This window comes from Clavelina lepadiformis, chromosome 3 (assembly GCF_947623445.1).
Source record: "Clavelina lepadiformis chromosome 3, kaClaLepa1.1, whole genome shotgun sequence".
NCBI lineage: Eukaryota > Metazoa > Chordata > Ascidiacea > Aplousobranchia > Clavelinidae > Clavelina > Clavelina lepadiformis.
In genome coordinates this window covers 18,035,112-18,056,529 of record NC_135242.1, presented here as the reverse complement: position 1 = coordinate 18,056,529, position 21,418 = coordinate 18,035,112, and the positions used below count along the sequence as shown (strand labels likewise).

At 36.1% G+C, this 21,418-nt stretch overlaps 3 protein-coding genes across 4 annotated transcripts; 1 reads left to right on the top strand and 2 right to left on the bottom strand.

Annotated features, from left to right (window-relative positions):
- Nucleotides 1-45: 45 nt before the first annotated feature.
- LOC143448857 (alkaline phosphatase-like) lies at nucleotides 46-5,495 on the top strand. Its single transcript, XM_076948774.1, has 12 exons — nucleotides 46-314; nucleotides 389-565; nucleotides 689-802; nucleotides 1,251-1,372; nucleotides 2,202-2,376; nucleotides 2,517-2,704; nucleotides 2,966-3,173; nucleotides 3,933-4,085; nucleotides 4,190-4,369; nucleotides 4,584-4,739; nucleotides 5,001-5,145; nucleotides 5,217-5,495. The coding sequence occupies exons 2-12, from the start codon at nucleotides 496-498 to the stop codon at nucleotides 5,476-5,478; spliced, it is 1,773 nt and encodes a 590-aa protein (XP_076804889.1). The 5' UTR covers nucleotides 46-314; nucleotides 389-495; the 3' UTR covers nucleotides 5,479-5,495.
- A 544-nt stretch (nucleotides 5,496-6,039) lies between these two features.
- On the bottom strand, nucleotides 6,040-15,977 carry LOC143448859 (uncharacterized). Its single transcript, XM_076948775.1, has 13 exons — nucleotides 15,854-15,977; nucleotides 15,613-15,744; nucleotides 12,254-12,373; nucleotides 9,950-10,012; nucleotides 9,662-9,743; nucleotides 8,259-8,433; nucleotides 7,914-7,988; nucleotides 7,596-7,798; nucleotides 7,311-7,392; nucleotides 7,019-7,194; nucleotides 6,808-6,888; nucleotides 6,632-6,675; nucleotides 6,040-6,492 (listed from the first exon to the last, which is right to left on the bottom strand). The coding sequence occupies exons 1-13, from the start codon at nucleotides 15,932-15,934 to the stop codon at nucleotides 6,451-6,453; spliced, it is 1,356 nt and encodes a 451-aa protein (XP_076804890.1). The 5' UTR covers nucleotides 15,935-15,977; the 3' UTR covers nucleotides 6,040-6,450.
- Nucleotides 15,978-18,928: 2,951 nt separating this feature from the next.
- LOC143449582 (uncharacterized) lies at nucleotides 18,929-20,427 on the bottom strand. 2 transcript variants are annotated; one of them, XM_076949844.1, is made up of 4 exons: nucleotides 20,298-20,427; nucleotides 20,068-20,147; nucleotides 19,704-19,955; nucleotides 18,929-19,567 (listed from the first exon to the last, which is right to left on the bottom strand). In XM_076949844.1, exons 1-4 carry the CDS (start codon nucleotides 20,411-20,413, stop codon nucleotides 19,440-19,442), a joined length of 576 nt encoding a protein of 191 aa, XP_076805959.1. In that variant the 5' UTR covers nucleotides 20,414-20,427; the 3' UTR covers nucleotides 18,929-19,439. The 2 variants fall into 2 exon arrangements, 1 of the variants encoding a protein (XP_076805959.1); XR_013114591.1 differs by lacking the exon at nucleotides 20,298-20,427 and having other exon boundaries at nucleotides 20,048-20,285.
- Nucleotides 20,428-21,418: the final 991 nt, after the last annotated feature.

The window sequence follows — 21,418 nt, the reverse complement described above, 5'->3', positions numbered from 1 at the left end:
TATTAAAAATTGATATCATGTAACTTGTAGCAACTAAAGAGAAATTCTGTAAAGGTCTTCATAGCAGCTTTAGTAGATGAAGTTTGTTATTAATTTCATGGGTATCAATAAAACTTAAAATATTTTCTGAAAATAATTGCTACCAATCCAGCGAACATCTGATTAATAAAATGTTTTCGACTGTTTTGGCTGCTGTATTCGTTCTGTTACATATTCCCAATTAATTTCAGGTTATAGTTTCGGCTAACTCAAACGTGAACCATATTGAAAGTCTATGTAGAAAGAAACTCCAAAGGCAATTATTGGCAGAAAAGGTGTGGTTAATGCAGCATACGAAACCCTAATCTGATAGTATAGTTCTAACAGAAGTCACTATTGTTTCTATCAGCTCTTACTGGTTATTGCAACATTACTACAGTACATACACAAGTTGGCAGATCCGTGAACGTCTTTTGTTGCTGTACTTCATTGCATGAGACAGTATATTGGTATAAAATGAGAATACTGGTTGCACTTCTAACAATAGCATTGACATCAGTTAGTTGCAACGAGCCTACCTGGTCAGGTAAAGTCGACGTCATTATCAATTTTTCCTCGTTACAACCTACCGAAAATTCACCGGGGTGTAAAGTTAACTGTTTTGTTATGAATTGCTATTACGTCATATTATTGCGTAAATCTTTTGCAGCTGAAGAAGAGACTCCAGAATATTGGTATAATGTCGCCAAAGAAGAACTTCAGGTTGCTCTTAAACAACAGACACACAACATGAACGCCGCCAAAAACGTCATTCTGTTTTTAGGTAAATATGACTTATTAATTTATAGTTTGACATTTTTCTCCTTTTTATTTTGATCGTGTTTACACTTTGAACGTTTGAATAAATACTCTGTCAACCGACTTTAAGGAGGTCATCGGAACTATGTCCATTTACTGAATTCAGTTACTTGCTCATTTTTTATAAATAAACAAATAACAACGTAGCATACGATGCTTTTAAATTTATCAGTGACAAAGCAACTGAATAAGAAAACACATAACATAAATTCATGTTTTGAAGAAGTAACCCGGTATGAGGATTCCGGCTTTACAACCGGTTTAAATTTCTTTAATGAATTTAAAACACATTTTGTTGCAGTTGGTAATTTTTTAATCGTAGTATATTTGTTGCCTTATATCAAAATCTAATGCTTCTAATGAATAAAACTTCAACTTTTTACTGGCTAATGTAAGCAATAAATAATCTACAGGCGATGGTATGAGCGTGGCCACCATAACAGCAGGAAGAATATTGAAAGGTCAGTTACGAAACAACAGCGGAGAAGAATACAAGCTGGCGATGGATGGATTCCATCATGCTGGATTATCCAGAGTAATCGTTTGTTTAACTTTGTATTGCGATAATCGTACCTAATTTTTTTATTACATGCTTGCAGCGTGCCTACATATGTGCAGCGGTTGATGACCGGGCGTATGATAAGCTCATGTGCAGGCAATATGGCCGAATGCTTCGGCAAACAAATTTCAGTGAAAAGTAAACTTCATCCAGGAATACGACTGCTATGATGCTTAAGGGTAGGGAAAACTGAAGCGGTAAACTTACAAACTAAACCGTTGGTTTGTTTACTGCCGCATTTAGGACTAATAAAAAACTTCATGTACAGACCAGTAGACCTATTACGTTATTATTGCACAATACAAAAAACATTGACACGGGTGTTTTGAAAATAAATAAGTTCGCCGTGTTCGCTTCTGACTGTTTTAACTTTACCACTTGGTTTGTTTGGATCGTGGAAAGGTGCATAAGCCAAGTACCCCAAGTTTAATTGCGTTCATAATCAAACTTTAAGCGTTCCAAGAAATTAAAACGTTTACCTCGCGCTCATTGCGAGCATATTTAAGTGGCTAAAGTGAATCTGTGTATTGCAGGCATTCAAAGGACAGATTTTGAAGCCTATAGGCCAAACTAAACAATCATTTTTGGGGGAGCTGGTCGTTTAAGTTTATGTTTCAACTGGCCAACTTGTTTGAAACTTTTCTTTGTTACTTTGACAAAGAACCTTTTTGTGGTTCCTCTGGTACAAACATAATCGATCGTATTAGTCATAAGACTATAAGAACTAAACTACAATATGTTACAATATAAAACAAGAGCTTTTCGACGTGTTTATGTCATCAAAGAAGTCATGTTTACATTTCAGACTTACGCGGTTAACAAGCAGGTGGCAGATTCGGCAAGCACAGGTACAGCGTATTTATGTGGCGTGAAAAGTACTTATGGCACACTGGGTGTTTCCGCAAAAGCCAGAAGGGGCGATTGCCTTTCAGAAAAAGGAAACGCCGTCGATTCTGTTTTAATTGACGCTGATAAAGAAGGTAATTAAAACTAATTATGCTTAATTACTGTACGGTTTGTCGTGCGTTGTCAAGTTGCTTTGAATAAAAAATACAATTGAAGTCAAACCGGGTATAGGTTATACTGCTGGATGAATAAGGTACGAAATGTTTTCTAACAGGAAGGTCAACAGGTATCGTCACAACCACTCGCATAAATCACGCCACACCTGCCGCCACACCTGCCGCCACATATTCCCATTCGGCCGAGCGAACATGGTATGGCGATGATGACCTGTCTGCTGACGCTGTGAAAAACGGTTGCAAGGACCTTGCTCAGCAGTTTTACGACTCTTCGGCTAAAATAACGGTAAATCCAACAGAAGTTCTGATAAAAGTTTTTTTAGTTTTTACTTTCGACAATATTTACTCCAATGATAAATATCCTTACACGATGCAATCGATATAATGATATTAAATTTGGGTAAAAAAATATACGATATTAATTATTATAATCATATAATAATTAATTACATAGATATAGAATTTTTATTATTTAAAATATCAGTTACAACAAGAAAGTTGTTACAGTAACTAAGTTTTTAAAACAAAATGTGATTTTCTTGGGCAGGTAGCTTTAGGAGGTGGAAGGAAATACTTTATGCCTAATAATACCCGAGATCCCGAATATCGACAGCAGAAAAACAGCAGAAACGACGGACAAGACTTAATTAAAATGTGGTTGAATGATCAAGTAGATCTGGGATTAGAAGCTCAATACGTTTGGAATAAAGAAGATTTTGACAATGTAGATGTAACAACGACTGACAAGCTGTTAGGTTGGTTATTTATCGTAAATAAATACATTTGGTGGAATCTGTTAATCTAAATTATTTTGTCCAATAGCTTTGTGTCGAATTAATAAGATTGCCGGAATATGAAAACGACATTGCAGTATATTAACGAAATATAGCATATGTAGTAAATGTGCTAATACAAACCTTAAGCAATAAATGACAGCTACTCTTCCATGTGCGGTTGAGTAAAGTTTTCACATTTTTTGCAAAACATCGGTTAGTTGTAAAAATGGTTTTAGTCAATGCATGACGTAACGAGCAAAGTTGAGTTCTGAATTGAGGTAACCAGCACTTTATTAGTCGGACTTTGCTTCCCAACGAAATCCTAGAGGAGATGTTGTTCAAGTTGCTTTGGTTCAGCGCATCCACGTTTCGTTTTTAGTAAGCCAAGCAGCCTAGTAGTAGGAGTTCAATGTCCTCCTTTCATTATATTATATAGCATGCTGTAACATCGTAGGGTGTGTGTTTTATTATATCAATGTTAACTGCAACGAGAAAATTCCAAAAAATGAACTTTCAAAAAACGAATTTGCTGGATTTTTTTACTGTACACGTTTTAAACTATATATAAAAACATAAACTAATGCATATGCACTCCAACCAAATGCATATTTGAAAATGTACCAACATATCTGCCATTCCAGAATGGCATTAAACGTCTATAACCTATATATACTTGTCCTGTAGACAAGTTCGTTTTATGTGATTATTGTATTTGCTGATTACATAAATGTTATGTAGGTTTATTTGAACCTTCCGATATGAAGTATGAATCCAATCGCGACTCCGACGGAGCAGGCGAACCTTCAATTACTGAAATGACCGAAAAAGCGATACGTATCCTCCAGAAAAACTCCAAGGGCTACTTTCTCTTAGTTGAAGGCGGAAGAATTGGCAAGACATTTTGAAAGAAATAATTCTGTACTTCAAAGATTATCAATTATCATATGAAAGAAAATTATTCTAATTGTTCATATTTCTGCTACCGTTTGCTATAGATCACGCCCATCATGCGACCAACGCGTTCAGGGCATTGCACGAGATGGTGGCTTTCGATGACGCAATTGAAAGGGCAGTGGCAATGACTTCAGATCACGACACGCTGATAATCGTCACTGCCGATCACAGCCACACACTTAGTATGGGAGGGTATTCTGATAGAGGAAATCCTATATTAGGTAAAAGCGTTACTTTAACTAACGGGTAGATAAAGCATTTACCTCCATTCGAAAATTGATTTATTACGACAGGCAATTGCGTTCTTTTATACTGACTGATAATATAAGACGCGAAACTTTGTTGTAGTCTACATTTTATCATGTAACACACGTCTTCTACACATGCAGAGAGTATAAGAACGTAAAAAACCTCAACCTAAACCATTATTGGCAGGTTTAGCAAGTGCAAACGGAGTTCCTTACGAAGGACTTGACAAGAAGCCTTTCACAACTTTAACATATGCAAATGGTATCGGGTATCAAGGTCCAGGCACCATTCATATTAACAACGAACCTCATTCTCGAAGAAATTTATCGGATGTAAATACAGGTGCTGTGCATGAAATTTTTTGCTTAACTTTGTTATCCATTTGGCTGTATTGCAGGTTATAATCGATATTTCTCCGAAGCTTGAATTTCATGCAGACTGCAGCCACTTTAGTTGCTGTGTTTTGTAGAGATTAAAGAATTTGGTCTCCATTTGTTTAAGGTTTAGGGCTTTAGGCTAACGACGATACTGCGCGTATAACCATGTTTCCATAGCTTAAAGCACGATTTTTTTCCCGAATAAGAGCGCTGCAATATTTTTCAGAAAGGGAAAACTATTTACAGCAAAGTGCAATTCCGCTACCATCGGAGACCCACGGGGGTGATGATGTTGCCATATTAGCAAGAGGCCCAATGTCTCATCTATTCCACGGTGTTCATCAACAAAACTATATTCCTTACGTCATGAGGTAAAAAAGTTTTTAAAACACCGGACGTCTTTGAGAACTCAATTCATTTTTCACTCATGTTTTTAATGAAGGTATGTAGCGTGTATGGGGTCAGACAGAAGGTATTGCGACGAGATAAACGTGGACAAACAAAACGACCCCGTCCAAGAAACAACTCAGTACCTGAAGTTCCTTGGAATCAGCCTAACTGAATATGATATTCAAGCGGCGCTATACGCTGAACTCGCTTTGCTCGTATTATTTTTTATCGTCATACACTGCTTGCTTTGGTTTGTCCTTGGCAAAAGTAATGCTCCCGGTGCGAAGCCACGAGAAAAAGGAACGAAATGCTAATAAATAGTTAAATGGTATATTCTGGAGGATTAACGTAACTCATTGCCAAGGTTGCTGCTTAATAGCTATCTTCAACGATTTTTGCCAACACTGACTTACGGTTTGTTAATTTCCCGAAACAACTCTGATAAAGTTGCTTAATGGCATTTGCCAACAACGTGGAGTTCAAGTTAGTGTAGGCCTACCTGCCACCATAGAGCAGCAGTCTTGGCATTATCGGGTGGAAGGTGACAAACTGAATCAGGAGTAGTTAGTTGTGAAGCAACAACTCGCCTCTGTGGCCGAGCGGTTAGTGCCATTGAGCAAAATATGAACGACGCTTGCTTGTGTTTATTGATCCAGGTGAACAGTTTGAAATTTAACTAATACAACAGAAAACTAAGACAAAATGTATCACTCGGAACCAGCAAGGAGAAAGCTTGGTAACCGGGGTTCGAGCGGCGGGGAGTCGTCACCGAGTTTCGTGTGAAGACTTTCGTCAGTCCGAGGATGAGAAGAAAATTGTGGTACAATTTGTTCGGTTAGTACGAATGAATTATTGGCATAAAACACAATACAACATAATGGAGCAGACTTTTATTCTTGCTGTTTCAAAGATAAAAACCGAAAGCAGAATTGGCAGGGAAAAACAAATAGATGAATTTGTTACAACTACAAAAATTGATGGCTGCTGTAAGTTGTCTCTGTCAGATATCACTTATCATGAGTTGTTGACTTTGTAAAAACAAAACATAAAATACCTTTTGAATAGAAAATGCCCCTTTATTTCAAAAGCAACTAGCTTGCTCGCCGGTAAAGTATTCATGATTTTGCAAGGCCACATTTCGTATCGTGATAAAAGTTGCAGATTTTTCAGGTGCTGGGCAGTCGCAATGACTGAACCAATATTGGTTGAGCATGTGCGAGTTGTCTGAAATAGTTAATCTAGCCACGCCGCCTAAGAAAGATGTTTCCAAAATGCGGTTGCGTTCTTTAGTATTCTTCTTCAGCTGTTGCTTGGAATTCGTTGTGTTCCTTAAATTACAGTGACACAAGTTTAGCAAATTCCGATTGTTGCAATCCTACTTTTGAAAAAAAACACTTTATGAAAAAAGTAATAGCGAAAGTGACACAAATGTAAAAAAATTAGCAATACAGTACTTGCACAACTTACCTTGTTATCATATTGACGTTGGTCTTGTTGATAGTCCATATTTTCTTGAAATTAAAACGAAAATTAAGGGTAAATGTATAAAATTATAACTTAACTATAATGATAGAAAAATTGTATGAAAACGATACATAAATATAAATTATACGAAAGGTATGTAGAGAATCTATGAAACTTACCCTTGTAATAACCATTGTTATTTCCGTTGCCAAAACCCTGGTTATCATACATGCCATCGCCGCTGGGTCCACCAGGAACACCTAACATGGCATAACAGCGTATAATAATTTTCACAGCGTCTTAACAAGTGTGAAAAGGTATTTACAGTTAAGACAAGCGTGGCGAAGCAGCAATTATGCATGAGCGATGCTCATTGATGAGTTAACGCACCTTCACTTTGCTCAGGTCTGCTAGTAATGCTTTCGTTTTTCATGGGTGGAGGGCCTTCGTTCGAGTTGTCATACCCAGACTGCCGATTGTTTTCTTGTGGCGCTTCCTTGGTATCACGGTCTTTACCGGACTTCTCACGATCACGATTGCCATCACGATCACGCCGCCGCTCACGCCTGCATAAAAGTTTCAAAACTTACTGGTTAAAATGTTGTTTACGCTGTTTAGATGAGACGATGAACTTCCAAATCTGCAACAGCAACATTTGCATCTAGAACAAAAATTAACCCACCTGCTTTCTCTGTCTTTGTCTTTGTCCCGTGACCTATCGCTGTGACGATGTCGCGACTCACGATCTTTATCTCTCTTTGATTCTAAAAAATCAACAAAAACCAGTAAGAATGGCGCGGATTATTTTTATCACGAGGTTATAGCTTAATCTTTCATTCTGCACGGACATCTAAACGAGAAAAAAATCCGATTTAAAATTCGTTAGAGGGAAATTACTGTTCACAAAATTGCTAATGTTAAAAGCTTCCACAAATTTGTTACAACGAGGACAACTCTGGCTAAATACCTCCATCCGCTGCATCACTCTTCTCATCTCTGCTTCTGGATGGCTTTTCATCCTTTTCTCGCTTTCGGTCGCGATCTCGATCACGGTCGCGTCGATCTCTACCATCACGATCATCCCGTCTTCTCTTTTCACGATCTCGATCTCTGTCTCTATCACGATCACGAGTACGATCACGATCCCTATCACGTTTGTCACGCTTTTCTCTGCAAAGAAATAACATTCATTGTGAAGAGTTAAGACGTATCGAAAGGAAAATTTGTAGGCTGCTGGACAAAAAGCATGCAGGAAATTACACAAAAACAACATCGTGTGGCTCACCTTGGCTCTTTATCTCGACTTCGTTCGCGAGGTATCTGTGGTCTTTCTCTTTCAGCTTCTCTCGCCCTACCGGGCCTGTAATTGGAAAGATGGAATATAAATTTCATGGTAAAAACGCTTTTAGTTGAAACCACTAAAACTGTTGGCTTAAAATTTTCCAATTACTAAAAAGTAATAATTGGTCCTTGGGAAAATGCCCTTGGAAATATCAATTATACTAACTTCGGATAGCTCAAAGAAATTTACTGCGACCCTTTGTCTTTAAGAGCTTTCACTGCTTAACCAGAAACAGAAGAAACTTGTGTCAAAGTGGCACAAGTTAATAATTAGTTTAGTTACTCGTACTGATCACGATTCTCTCTTCCTGGAGGCTTTTCTCCTTCTTCTGCTGACGCCCGAGTAGATCCAAGGCCTCCACCAAGTCTTCTTGGTCTCCATCCTTTGACAGTTCTTCCTCTTTCCACATCAACCAGCACTCGGCGACCATCGATCTTCTTCCCATCGGCACTCTTGTAGGCCGCTAAAAACAGTTAATTAAAAATTAAGTATAAAGTTGATGCTGTTTTTAAAGAGAAGATTTTAGGTGGACAACTTAATTTTGTGCTTTGAGTTTGCAAAGTTTGAATTTCTTAAGTGCGTTGTCAATTGAAAGTGCTAATAGAATCACACACACTGCAAAATATGTTGGCAGAACTAACATTTCCCTATCCAGAGTGATGCAAACCAAATACAACACAAATCAAACCGGAAAACATATGACAACTGAAATAAAAGCATAAGCTTACCATAGAATAACGCCAAAAGCAAGTAAAAGTACCTACAGTGAGTTCTTTTCTTTACATAAAACATTTAAAAAAAATGACTGCTATTAATTGATTCTCACCAAGTCAAGATTGTAAGGTTGTAACAGAACATGTATTAATTATAAAACAGCGTTTTACGTTAGAAGACACACATTAGAAAGTGGTACGGGGATTTTATCAGACTATGTTTTGCACTTCTCACGTATACTTGCCTTATCCCTTCTATACTTACGAAGTCTTATGACATCGCACCACATAATGGGGATGACCATTCCTCGCTCAAGTTCATACAAACTGACTGACTATAATGATCTTACCATAGTTCTTATTGAAATGACATCATTGCTTTTGACGTAGCAAAATGGCTCTTACCGCAGCCAAAACCAGATGTACCTTACCCGTGTTTAGCATATAAATATTATCTAAGAATATTTTATGCTACCTAACGCCTTTATGTTTGACATTATGACACATATACTTAAGTCTATCTATTTTCTCACTAAACCTCAAGTACGAATAGGTAGAGCAGGTCATACAAACCCATTTACCCATTCCAAAAGTTTTTTCCAATACAAACCTAGCTTTATTGGTGTAAATTGAAATTTCTAGCACGCCGTACTGAGGAAATACGTCTGTGGTCATAGCCACTTGTACTAACGAGCTATATAAAACAGCAACAAAAATGTAAGAACAATCGAAGAAAGGATCTAAATACCAGTACAGTTAATTAAGAATTACTTATAACCAACTCAAATTTATAAAAACTGCCAATTTACCTTAAATACCATGAAATTGTGACCATTTAACAGGACTTTGGAATATAATCCACAATACTCAAGAAGAGTTTAAATTTTGGAAAATTTAATCATTATGTTTTGCCAGAAACAAACAGCAATTTGTTGAATGCTCACAGTTCCTTATGAAATGCAGCAACAATATTCTTACCATGCATGTCGCGTTCACGTTCATACTCAATAAATGCATATCCACGAGACCGTCCAGTGGCAACATTTTTAACCATGTTAATCTGGAAAGGAACATTAATTCTAGTTAAGCAAAGAAACAATCTAATGGTAAAATATGCATCAGACTTGGCAAAGGTAAAACTGAAAAACCAAAACTAACAAATTCTTAAACTTATCATAATGCAATCTTATACACTCATTGTCCAATCTTTTTTGCACTCACGTTCAAAATTTACCAACCTAAATGCTAAGCAGGGCTTTTGCTCACCTTTTTTACTTTTCCATAGCTTTCAAACTCCCTTCGCAATTTTGACTCTGAAGTGTCATAATTCTGTGGAAAATAAAGAAAATTATGGTAGTGTATGTATACTGGGTAATTCTCATATGAATGAGGTTATGGAATGGATAGGATTAATATTCTTGAAAGAATTAAAGTATCCGAGCTTATTTAGAGTTATATGGAAAAACAGTATTATCTACATATACTCCCTAATTTATTAGCTCTCTAAAAATTCCAAAAAGGCAAAGATTAAATTATATTTGCAGCAGAAATCAAGCAATTAAATACAGTATAAATTTTGTTTGTGTTGGCAATGATAGTGGAGTAATCTTGTAACACATAGGCCAGGGATGGCCAACCAGTCAGAGACTAAGAGACTCACTTCTTACTGTGTTAACCGCAAAGAGCCACATCATACACATTATGATTTATGACGCTTTTTCTTATTACGTCACTCATAATACTGCATCAGATATTGTTTCATCATGTTTATTCTGGGTCGAAATCTGATGTAATCAGTCATTATTTAGCAAATATCAATTGAACATTAGTAGAGATTACTTTTCTGTATTATTTCTCTGCCTAAAATGGGTAAAATGTGCTCTTTTTCGGAGGTTCAATATGAACGAAAGAGCTGCATGTGGCACGCGAACCGTGGGTTGGCCAGGCCTGACATAGGCGGATCGTGTAGGAATGCACATAATTTCACAAATTTGCTTAGTAAAATATATACATTTTATGAATGTGAAATTTCTACTGCTATTTTACAAAACCCTAAAAACAGGTTAAAATGCAGAGACATAAATATATATATTACATATATACATGTGCAAAAAACGGGAAAATCTAGCAAAATGACTAATATGCCATTTAAAATATGATACAGCATGCATTTTAAGTAAGCAATCAACATCGAAAAATTGAAAGTTAATAGGAATTTGAACAAATTATACAAATTGAGGTGGGCAATAAAATCTCACTAGGGAATTACGAATCAAAAGTTACATAATTAAACTTGAAATAAAAAAGATATAAACTGCTAGTAGCACTGAAAGGTTGGCAGGCAAATTAGTGTTATTATGGAAAAGTATAAGAAATAGTCTAATCAAAAGAGAAGGAGTAATCAAGGTTAGCATGACGTCGTTGTTTGAATTTGTTCAGAAAATTTTTTAGCTGGCTTGGAAGTAGTGAACTTGTTTGATACTTCGGCAAAATTTTTGTGAGCAATTAAACACTGACCTCTGTGTTACTTAAACACAGATGTTGTGGAACTATGTAAATGAAATAAATTAATCAAAAACTTTGACTTCGTTTAATAGTATAAACAGTAGAAGCCGCTTAATAAATCCATGAATAATTAATAGATCTACTCGTGGTCTGTTCCATAGATAAAATTTGTGTGGGACATAATTTTACCATTTGAAATGCATTACAAAATCCCCTATAAAAATACTAACTGAGCTTCATAATTCCATTTTGAAATTTAAGTGCTATGTATTTATAAATGAACAGCTACACTTATTCACACCTAACTTACTGTTTTTGCACATATCACCCTTGCTATAATAATGATGATATAGTAAAAACAAGGGTATGACTAATGCTGTGAAAACCCAAATACAGTTTAGTTTTAGAGACACAAATCCACGCAAACACATCATGTTGCTACATTTTTTTGTGTTCAATAATTTATTGATTGCATTTTTACCATTAAGGTTCGTTGTTCAACTGCTGGTCTATGTGCACCGGTTAATAAAACTGCCGCTTGTTAAATGCAAAATTGGCAAGCACCAAGATAAGTTTAGTAAGCTGCGTCTATTGTACTAAGACAAGGTAATTATATTAATTAAAGGAAATAAATATAAAGTATGTATATAAAACAGGACCTTATATTTAAAGGTTAGTGTAGCTAATAAATTCTAAACTGTCCCAATCACTTATCATTGATAACGCATTTAGCATTGTGTTAAAAAAAATTCCAGCCTCATTTCATGATAAATGTATGTGTGTGTGTATGCACCATAATGTACAATAATCAGATTTAATAGACTAGTCCAGTGGTTCTCAACCGGGGTGCCATTTACGTTTCGCAAGGGTGCCACAAGTCATTGCGCACTAATCACTAGTCCAGGAAAACGGTTGCGAAAATTATTTTTATTTAATGCAGAAACTATTTGGTTTGACTGTGGGTGCCGCCAAATCTTTTTGTTGTTTGCAGGGTGCCGTAAGCTAAAAAAGGTTGAGAACCACTGGACTAGTCTATAAGATATTAAAATATTTTATTGTACTCACTATTCTGGATATGAACAATGTCTTGAATGCATCACCCACAGCATTTGGATCGCTGTGAGGATCCCATGCCTTGAGCTCATCATTTATCTCCAGAGCACGCTTCTCAGCTTTTTCTCTTATCTAAAACAAACACTGCACTTTACAAACATCAAGTAATGATTCACTAAAACAAAATATCAATTCAGTTTACACTCAGACCAGTGAACACTTCATAAAAACTTGTCAATAAAGTTGAAGGTTCAATCAGACAAGGAAAAATTATTGGATAAAATTAAAAGATGTTTATTGCATTTATTGTGCAAACGTTTATTGATTTTTTAAGGCGTACTAGACAAAACCGGTTTAAGTGCTGCATGGAGTAGAGTCACAGATAACATATCCATTAAAACAACAATTACAATAATAGGAGTGACAGGCAGATATCCTAATTTGTTTGTGTCCAACCTTTAATCCATTAAATGAGGGAATAATATTAAATACTATTGAAATAATTAATGGACAGCGCGGTTGCTATAAAATAGCGTCAACTTCTGCTCAAATACATTCTAATGTATTTTTAATATATAATGTTCTAATCTATTCAATTAGCATTCGAAACCAACAATGGCTGAAACCATTAACTGAGTGTTGGCCATCTTCTTTTTTGTTTATAATTTTTTTATCAACAAAGCAAAACGCTTATGACTTTGAGTAACTAAAATGCTATAGCAGACACAAACTTAACACCCGGAAGATGATTAGACATATTGTACTGCAAAGTTTGGAGTTACTAGGGTAGTAGAATTGGGTATTATTACTGGGGTAGTAGAACTAAACAACGATCAACTGCAAAATTATAAGTGACAAAACAATGCAAATCAGGAAGTAGTCTGGCGAGCACTGATTCATTGAGCGTAGAATGCTATCTTGATTGCACTTCTGCAACATCAAGTGGCCAATCGTGCCATACGCCCATACTCAATGCAGTTCTTAATTCATTAAAGCAGTATTGTCGTTGGAGCTGTAGCGCAATGTACTGTGTTACTATAGTGAGATTATTTGCCAACCATCATCACGGAATGAATTTAGATAACAAAGCTAAAAAAATTTTGTAATTACTCTTCGGATCTTGTTCAATCTCTATTCTGATGCACCAATCAATTCAAGTTCAAACTGAGTGCGATAATATAAGGCATATTGTGTTGAAAATATTACCTTACTCGGAGAATATTGTTGTGATATGTTATTACCTACCCTAGAATTTGCTTAAGTTGCCATCTCAACAAGAACAGAAAAAGTGGTGACTTACGCGAACTGGTGACTTAGGCAAACAACATAAAATCGAATCAACCATATCATAATGCTGCTACAATCATAATCTGCTTGGTTTTATGAGGACAGAAAAAGACTCTCCACTTGATAGCAAAAGCAAAACTGTGCTATAAAAACAACATTCTCTATTCACTATAGCTAGTCTCATTCTCATCGTCATTCTGTAATCTCTGGTTAGGCCGTTTCACCTGACTGTAGCATTGTTGCCTGAAAGAAAATCAAAACTGATAAAAAATAGTCTAAAACAATAAGATTTCGGAGTTCTCCATAAATGTACATTGTGACGTACAATAAGGTTGCATTATGTTAACAAGGATCGCAGACAGTTGGGCGATACGGCTGTAGCGTAGTTTTAGCAGATTAAGTTTGCCATATAATCACGCCGAAAGTGTTTTAAAGGCCTGACTACTAAGCGAATTATTTTGGTCATAGTAGCAAGAACAGTGGCGAGTTAGGCGAAGACAACTTAGCTGAACTTCTATACTACAGAAAACAATAAGCTTTCCACTAGGACCAAGCGATAGACGGCGACTTAGGTGAGTTCTATTGTACAAGTATTCTCAGACACAAATGCCTTTGCAGCAATCAATACCTGAGTCTTATGTCAGCAAAATCGCATCTTTCTGATAAAGTGTTGTAATCGTTAGGTAATGTAGCAACGTTGCCATACTAGCAACTTTTACACGTTTGGTAATAGAAAACCATATTTTGTTTAGCTTGAAATATCAGAAGGATCTGTGACTGACAGTAAAAATGTCCATACTGTTTCCCATCCAAGCTTGCAACCTGTGAAAAAAGCTGGCAGTATCTATTGTTATGTGCAATTTATCAATTAAAAAGTCAACTTGTGTTTCAGCAGAAAATTGAGAGTCAGAGAGAATAATGACAACAGCCGATTCCTGTTTCTCCAAAGGTTAAGATAATTTTACAATTGATCGACGATGATGAAATCATGTCACATGACAGATGGAAACAAGTTTGGATTTTACGTATGATGTTGAGTGTTGACTGTAACATTCCCTCGTTTACACGCTCCAAAAAGAATGACTTTATTTGCCAATGTCAACTCGCAACATATTCGCAGTGTTTTCAACATAATACATTAATAAACATATGGTGGCGCTAATACAAACATTGTACAGACACTACATTGACCGAGTGTAGCAAATGAAGATTATATCTATAGTATTTGTGTTTACGATTTCTTGCTTGTATATATCACTATTATAATATAGCTGTAAAAGATAGCATTTATTTCTAAAAGAACCAGTGAAAACTGAAAAATGAGATCAAATATTGACATCGATTGTTGCCAAGTAATTATAGTCAATCTCTACAGGGTAGCAAGAAATATTGTGAGCATAAAAGGTAGATAAAAAATGAGCACAGATTTCGCTTAAATGCTTTTCACATTTGTTTAACTTAACTAAGCAGATGAGGAAGTGAGCTGGCTAAGTTTAGTAAGTTAAAAATAAACGAAAATCCATTTGTGACAAATGTTCGCAGGATCCCAACTTAAGTCTTTATTTTGCATTATATTAACTATTAAATTATCATTGTATATAATATCTCACTACAACTGGCCAGATTAACCAATTCCAGTCAAGTAAATAGATAGTTATAATATTTACCAGAATTTCCTGAAGGAATCTGTTACAGTTTTTCATAGCAAAAATTTTATGAAAATATGTAATTACTAGTGGTTACTAAAATCTGGTTTCGAAAAATTATTGCAGAATAGCGAATTATTTGATTTTGCACATTTCTCATCAAAACCTATTTCATATAACAAAACATTACAATACATCCAAAGAAATACAACGATCTTTGCACACATGATTCTTTGAAATCTTTAAAAAAAAATTTGGTGATATTGAAAGACAAAAATCTAATGAAATTTTACAAATTCAGAAGTACTGGTAGTCTACAAACAAACCAAACTATCTGAAATACTGGTTTACATATACTGATAATTACTGTACTTGTTTTTATCTGTAAGTCTATGAATTGCAATTATATTTAAAAAGATAATGCATTAAAAAACTAACCCGCCTCATTTTTTTCTCAACTTTTATCTCTCCTCGAGTAGGAGGTGGTGTATCTTTTGGATCTTCAAACAAATTCACATAAGGTGCAATTCCAACATAAGGTGATTTTTCTCTGTCTTTTTCCCATGTTAACTAAAAATCAAACATGCATATAATTGTACAATATATAAAATTCCATTAATTATATCGTTTATTGTTTACAAGGAATTCAAAAACGATATAATTTATTCAAATATCATACCATTCCAATGGGTGGTTTAAATGGGATATGATCTCTTGGAGCAAACAGTGCAAGCAAGTTGGGTGGTAGAAACTGAGTCATGTTTGAAACTGTTAAAATATACAATACCTACCACACAAATCTAAAAAGAAAAGTTGAAAGATAAAAATTAAACACGTAATGAAAGCCACTAGTTCCGTAAAATTCGTTCCAATTACGATCAATAGTCTGTGGGGTATGTATGGAAAATACAATACTCCTTGGGTCTTAAACCAGTACAATCTATTACATAAGTTTTTAGATAAAACTCTTCAGATATCGGAACATATTGAGAAAGTGTAAATAAAGAAAAAACATTTTCATTCTCTTTTGTGGTACATTTTATATCAGAATCCGAGGGCTGTAGAGTTTCTGCATGACTAAAACTCAATACTAATGATCAATGTTGAAATGACTCGAATCAATTTTCTAGATGAGTTGACTTGACTAGAGTCAATGCTTGAATTGACTTGACTCGAGTCTAGGGAAACTAAATTGACGCAAGTCATTAATGGAATAAACATTTTATGCTGCTCTTTTTCCCTTGTGTTTTTAATCGTAATCTAGTTCAATGTAGTTTTAACAAGTAAACATGTGTTCTGTCACACTTCAGAAGCCAATAGTAGCCTAAACACAAAGCCTGTGGGCTCTCTTTTTTGGCAGGAAATGTGCAAACCATAAAAAAGGAGACATTCAGGTGCACCCAGCAGCCTTGAAAGATTTTGAGGGTGCAGTTGCCATACTATTCACTATGGTCTGTAGGTCTATGTGTCCAAGTCAATGTATCATATTCATAAGGCTTACTCATTAAGTGCAAAAATTACATACCTAAAGTCTGGAAGTACGCCTAGAGTTCTTTGCAGGTGAGTTACACCGAATATATGACTGTATGGCCTAGGCCTATATCAGTATATACAGTTAGAAAGTCAAGCGGCTGAAATTCGGTTTTACCTCGGCATGATGACAGGGAGATATATGTGCATATAGGCTATGTCTTGACGCAAAAAAACATAGCAATTTGCAAGTGTAAATTCACTTTACTCTTCCGTTTTTCTATTGTTTAGACGATAAAGAGTAGGCCTACAGTGCCTTTTGGGAGATTGCACTTATAAACATTTTATGTAGCATAGACTAGGTCTGGCATGTCTTTGGCGTACGGTACGCCTATACTTGTATGCACTCCAAAAAAACCTTCGGCGCGTAACCTACAGCCCAACACATCGCACGGAATGCAACCTGAAAGTGCACAAACAGCGGCCGGTGAGCCTGCTGACTTAGGGCCTACGCCTACTTTTGCTTCCAACATAAAAGCCTGAATGAAAAAGAAGTATGAGATAATAAAGACGTTACGTCGTTTGATAATTTTTCAATAGACGATCCAGAAAGTGAGTGCAAAAGTACATCACGTGTTCAATACACTGCGATGCAGACTCTGCCTGAAATAGTAAAAGAACCGCAGTTACGTTAGCGCACAAAATTATGGATCCCTTCATTTTATACTTGTTGCAGCGTGTGCAGCCATCAATCCAAAATTACGGTGGTAGACGGTCGATTAACTCAACCTCAGTCAACTGTACCCCGGTCAATTCAGCCTCGATTTGTTCAACCTTAAGCGATTGTTAATAAATATAAAAGTCAGCGATTCGGATTTGACAGAAATACTTCTCATGTTTTTTTGCTAGCTTAAACTTCTCTTGTTTATTTTGTTGGTGAACGAATAAATATACCCATCTTTCGCTTACATGACTTAAGTAAAACTTCTCACGACAATTTGATTTTTACTTTATTGCAAAACAGTCCTATTTTGTATTGTATATTATACATGCTATGTTCTGTTGTTTAGAATTTTCTAAGATACAGAATATTGCTAGAATATTGTTTATGATTAAGATTATGATCAATAGGACAGTTCAGATGTGATTAACGCGTTGGATGGTCCTGGGTTGAGTCGTCTTTCTTGCTAGGCAGCGTCTATTTCACTGGCTGCCGGTTACCGAATTTGGAAAAAGCTTCTTCGGTAAACGGCACCCGGTTACACAATTGGTATTTTCTTACTTCTGTAAACGGTGACCGGTGAAGTTGACACTTATCTTACCGGCTGCCGTTTACCAAAATAGGAAAATATGAGTACGGCAATTACGCCAGTCAGTGAACTGAAATGTATGCTAATTTTCAACCTAAAATGACGAGGTAACAAATTCACGTATGCCTTACCGTATGTTTTCTACATAGGTCCTGCCAATATATCACGTGACAAAGGGGATTATTCATTCGACATATGATTAACCTTACAACGATTTTTTAATAAAAGATGGAATTATTACCGTTAGCTTATACGAATGGCTAATCTGTGCGTTCCTTTTTCCCTTTTCTATGGGCTAATCCTTGTCGAATGGGGTGAGTGGGTGACCTCTCACTATTAAATTACTAAGCTAGGCTGCGAATTGAAATAAACGCTATTTTTCAACTTAAGATCACATCTTTTTCCAAAGCCTAAAATAATTTAAAACTTATCCCCTCCGACCCAAACTCTCACCTCTCATGACTAAATTATAGCAAAAATAAGTTTGGACAAAAAAAGGAGTTAACAATAACAAGATTGGTACCCGGACCTTCACCACATGAACCCCATCGTTGATCACTACGCCGCAACATTGCTTTCTTATCATCATCTAAAACGAGAGTTATAAACACATCAGCAACAATCTGCCGGTCACTGTATAAGATTCAGCAACTTTTTGTCTCTTATTGTTTATTTTTATTAACTGTGCAGAGCGAAAGTTAGGATGCTAACCGTTGTAGTTGTAGCACAATATTATAACACATGCTCACGAACAATTCACGAGCAGGAAAAAGTGGCGAAGCCCAAAAGCTTAAAACATGCAAGATAGCAATATAATAGAATTGTACTGTAAGATGGTAGGTTAGCATGGCCACTAAACCCACAAAATAATTCGTGAGTTTAACGAATTTAAGGCCAAATTAACACAAACAAATACGCTGTTGGAAGATGTAAAAATGGAAGAATAATGAAATACGCTGTTGGAAGATGGCAAAAGACAAGAGAGAGATTTAGACCAAACATTAGGTTTTATACTCCCATATTTTGGCCAATGGGCGAGTGCCAAACTAGCCATACAATGACACGTATCTACTTGTCCATGTTACATTCTAATTTTGTATCAAATAAAAGAAGCATGGGCAGAAGTATTAAAAAGAAAAATTTTGTCATACCGAGAGGACAAGTTCATGCACATGCACGCTTGCAAAACCAGTTCTAAAATTAGCCTGAAATTTGTACAATTGCTCGACAAACTATGAGTCAATTTTGACAACTATAACATTTCTGACACGGCAGGACATTCATCTTTCGAACAGTGTAATCGCTTTTCTTTTAACTACAGCGATAAGAAAATAAATTGAATGTTTACAAGTCTAGCTCCTGCCATCAAAACTAGATAGCAAGCATTATTACATCATCCAGCATTCAAGTCAAACAAAGCCTTTGTTACATCATAAACATTTTGTTGCATTTGAATTCACACCTAGGGTGGACTCACCACCTTTATTAAAGACAAAACGTGTACAAATGTGTAACATACAAATTAAAATTGCGTTTCGGTTTACGCAATACTAATTTCATCTGGAGTGAGGTTACTTGATGGCAATTCTGTTGTATTTTCTGCGTGTATTTTCCTAGAGTAAACAATCCAACTTATTGCAATTGATTTCAGAAAGTTAGAACATATTACCACACCATTCAATATAAGTATAATACAACATTAATATCTTATCACATTAAATGTTAAGCTGAATCATAAAAATTAAATACCTGAGAAAAAGATCAAAAATTTTCTTGTGGCTTCAAGTGATTTGCATCGATCTGCATTCGGGCCAAAAATATGAAGAATTCTAGATATGCCATCTAAACTAAACGTTGTCAACAACTCAGATCCATTTGGTTTAGTGGCGAAAATGTTCATAAAGGAATCAATGGCTTCTGTCGTCAAATCATCTGGTGATTCACATACCTCAACCCACATACTTTTAATTGTTTTGCCAGAACACGTCTCAGAGGAAAAGCCTTAAAAAATGTTAGCTTGTGAAAAATCCTGTATTTGGCATACACACAAATTTATCTTGCTAAACATGTAAACTTATAAAAATATACAAAACCTTAAGGCAGCAGGACTTACCTAAATAACCACGATGCTTGACCTTTTGATGAACTTCAAAACCTCGCTGACTTTTAAATTTTTCATCACAGTATTTACACCTAACCAGTAACATGCAAAAGTAAACTCATTAAATGCATCCAACCTTCTATTTTCCTGGTGTGAGAGATAGTTTCTAAATCATATAAAGCTATAAGCACCATATACTTAAAAGGTCTCTTAGCCTCAGCCTATCTTAATTCTTAACTTACTGAAAGAGATCATTAGCTTGCAAAGCAGAAGATGACACAGGCTTGCTTATACACTCTTCATCGTCGACAACGATTTCAATTAAATATTCAGCAGTTAGTGCTGGTGCGGACGACATGTTGGCAACTGATAGGCTACACACGTTTGAATCGTCAAAACAACGTAACCAACAACCTCACTTCTCAGTAATCGATAAACGAACCATGCAAATGCGTATAACTTTTCGCCACGACTGGCGTAGTGTGAGTGAGTAAGTGTCCGCAACCATGCGTGACGCGGGCGAAACAAAACCTTCTCTTCTCATAAAAAAGAAACAGACGAGGAGGAGGTAGTTTCCCATCATGTTCTTTATATCGTTGATGTAGAGCAGGGCTTCCCAAACTTTTTTGCTCGCGACCCCTTTCAAACTTCTGAAGTTTTCCGCGACCCTTCACGTTTAAATTGATAAGCAGTGCGAAATATACATTAGTCATTAGTGACATTTATTGAGATGCAAAGACTGAATTCAAGCCACCAGTACTCAAAGTCTACTTACTACTTTACACATATGTAGGCTACTGCAAACAAAAAAGCACACACATTTATTCAGTGTGATTGGTCCGACTGCTTTCTGCTACAAAGCAAGTCCAGCCGTGGCTCAATATCTGTTAATGCTGGTCTCAAGGCGGTTTCTATGTTTATTAGGCTGGAAGTATATTTTGTTTTGATTGTATTTTGTACTTCGTGTAAAATTGGTATACGCTCTGCGACCCCTGAAGTTCGTTACGCGACCCCTTGCGGGGTCGCGACCCCCAGTTTGGGAAGCCCTGATGTAGAGGACATGTTTCCTAACATTAAAAACACGGATATCAATAGCCGAAATAAATATGGTTTGATTAAAATGACAATGAATATCTTAAGTGCACAACTTCCGCAAACGGACGCCGGTGAAACAGTCACTTCGTTCTTGCTATAGCCTATGTCCAGCGTGTATAGTTATATTTCGTGGTAGCTGGTGCAAGTTCGGTTATGTTAGTAGTTAGTACATAGTTTTATTTATAGTGTTTCATGGTTGAACAGACCGGGAATGATTTGACCGGAGTTGAGTCGATCGAGGTTAAATTGACCGGAGTCGTGTTGACAT

Bases quoted from the DNA above. Each gene is read 5' to 3' on its own strand.
- LOC143448857 (XM_076948774.1), top strand. From the start codon at position 496: ATGAGAATACTGGTTGCACTTCTAACAATAGCATTGACATCAGTTAGT. The intron at 2,705-2,965 runs GTAAATCCAACA...TTTCTTGGGCAG, and splicing joins ACTCTTCGGCTAAAATAACG to GTAGCTTTAGGAGGTGGAAG. The intron at 3,174-3,932 runs GTTGGTTATTTA...AATGTTATGTAG, and splicing joins AACGACTGACAAGCTGTTAG to GTTTATTTGAACCTTCCGAT.
- LOC143449582 (XM_076949844.1), bottom strand. From the start codon at position 20,413: ATGTCGTCCGCACCAGCACTAACTGCTGAATATTTAATTGAAATCGTT. The intron at 20,148-20,297 runs GTAAGTTAAGAA...GTTACTGGTTAG, and splicing joins CAAGCTAATGATCTCTTTCA to GTGTAAATACTGTGATGAAA. The intron at 19,956-20,067 runs GTAAGTCCTGCT...ACATTTTTTAAG, and splicing joins CAAGCATCGTGGTTATTTAG to GCTTTTCCTCTGAGACGTGT.
- LOC143448859 (XM_076948775.1), bottom strand. From the start codon at position 15,934: ATGACTCAGTTTCTACCACCCAACTTGCTTGCACTGTTTGCTCCAAGA. The intron at 10,013-12,253 runs GTGAGTACAATA...TATTTTCCACAG, and splicing joins CATTGTTCATATCCAGAATA to AATTATGACACTTCAGAGTC. The intron at 6,676-6,807 runs GTAAGTTTCATA...TTTAATTTCAAG, and splicing joins TAACAATGGTTATTACAAGG to AAAATATGGACTATCAACAA.